The sequence below is a fragment of the Phytophthora parasitica genome, assembly GCF_000247585.1.
Source record: "Phytophthora parasitica INRA-310 unplaced genomic scaffold supercont2.4, whole genome shotgun sequence".
NCBI classification, from domain to species: Eukaryota; Oomycota; class Peronosporomycetes; order Peronosporales; family Peronosporaceae; genus Phytophthora; species Phytophthora nicotianae.
In genome coordinates this window covers 67,886-69,725 of record NW_008648990.1, presented here as the reverse complement: position 1 = coordinate 69,725, position 1,840 = coordinate 67,886, and the positions used below count along the sequence as shown (strand labels likewise).

Sequence of the window (1,840 nt, the reverse complement as noted above, 5' to 3'; positions counted from 1 at the left end):
CCGTCGGGTTTCTCGATTGCCGTCCAGAGGTGGTCGGCACCTGCCTCAAACGTGCGGCCTTCTTGATTGAACTCATCGCTCATGACCAGCGACCAGGTCTGTCCGCGAGATGACTTATGAGTGTGGGCATTTTCTGGTGTGTCAACATCAACCCACGGTAAAATGCTGGACTTAGTCGAGTAGGGCGCTTTTGATGCTGCTGTTGCAGAGAATAGCGCGTAGACGGCAATAAAGCATTTCCACATCGCCCAGTGTGTCATTGTTGCTTCTACTTGTTTTCTGCGCGTCAGATTAGAAGTGAGTTTGCTTTCTGAAATGCACTGCGATTGACAAATTGGCAGTATGTGCCATCTGGGTGGAATCCGCGTCGAGTTTACACATATTACTCGACGCGAATAAACTCAAAACCTAGGAGCAACTCAATGTGGAGACGAAAGAGCAACTCAACCAATTTCACCACCTGGTGCTCAATGCTATCGGTAGTTGTAGTACCAAAAAAAAAAACACACACACACACACAACTACAAGCAAAGCCGCGCATTCCACGGAATAACTCTGGATTTTATACGACTAAGCTTTGTGTCGTCATGGACGTAAGGTACATGTAAGATAATGTACGTATACTCAACTCCGACTGACAAAAGTTCGTGCTTCGTAGAGAAAGCATACTAATCTCTATTCATCATCAAATTGTAGATGAGTAGGCAATAGTACGCTTTCTCAACAAATTGATGATGAGTAGGCATTAGTATGCTTTTCTACGAAGCACGAACTTTGACTAGCACACGTAGGTAGTTCAATCTAATAACTAAAAGTTCTGGAAAAGGGAGGCCGTTAATTAACATTAAGCTGCTGAAAAGCAAACGAACTTATTATCAGTGAATAAAAAGTATGGTTTGCTTCAACAAAGCGATCTGATATAGACACCCAATGCTTAAATTGTGATGGTTCTTTTAGTTAGGCTTTAGAGTTTTACACAAGAGTGGGAGAAGTGCATCTGCAACTGTACAAAGCGCCTGTTGGGTCTGGAAAATGGCGAAAAATATCAAGATTTGGACAAAGCGATACTAAGTATCGCCATAGGCAACGGGGGGTTTGGACAATGGATAGAAGACATCGAGAATTTGGGTTCACCAAAGAAAAGAAATCGGTTGTTTACTGCAGCTTCCCCCTCCGTCATTCAAGTGCATTTTTTTATTTATTTACTCCTGAAATTTGGGAAAATCCAGTCTAGTTATTATTAGTACCATGTTTTATGAAGAGCGAATAGTCATTATTATTTTTCGAGCTCATTTTCATAAACCTCCTCTCTTTCATTTTGACCCAAAACTTGCTAGGTCGGCAATCCGTCCTACGGAATAAGCATTGGTATTTCTTAGGTTGCTTTATCGGATTCGGCCTATTTTACACTTAGACGAAATTCGTGCTGTACCCCGTCTTTTCTGGTCCGATGTTGACTTCACTCATTTGCGAGGTTGGCCCCGCTTGCTTCGATCGTTCCTCAATAGCGCGAACTTTCAGTCGCCGCTCATTTTCTCGTTTTTCGTTGCGAGCGGTATATAGTGTAGATGCGAACGTGGCAATTATGACTACAGCAGCAACTGCAATCGTCAAGCTCATTGGGGGTCCGTACTGAACGTCATCCTTTTTAACACTTGTAGCTTCCGTGCATCTTGGACCAGTCCAAGTGTGTGAGGCACACGCACATCGTCCATTGTTACAGTATCCTGTTCTCACGCTTGAAACACCTTTGGATGCAATGGTGCAATCGTCATCGGAGTTGCATGATGCTTTACCGGACACTCTTACAACCAGATTATCAAAATCCTGATAGCTGTCG

The 1,840-nt window shown here is 43.4% G+C and overlaps 1 protein-coding gene across 1 annotated transcript; it reads right to left on the bottom strand.

Annotated features, from left to right (window-relative positions):
• Window positions 1-1,410: 1,410 nt before the first annotated feature.
• PPTG_02990 (hypothetical protein) lies at window positions 1,411-1,775 on the bottom strand (the record flags this gene model as incomplete). The annotated part of the gene is made up of 2 exons (XM_008895653.1): window positions 1,411-1,672; window positions 1,738-1,775. The coding sequence occupies 2 exons, from the start codon at window positions 1,773-1,775 to the stop codon at window positions 1,411-1,413; spliced, it is 300 nt and encodes a 99-aa protein (XP_008893901.1).
• Window positions 1,776-1,840: the final 65 nt, after the last annotated feature.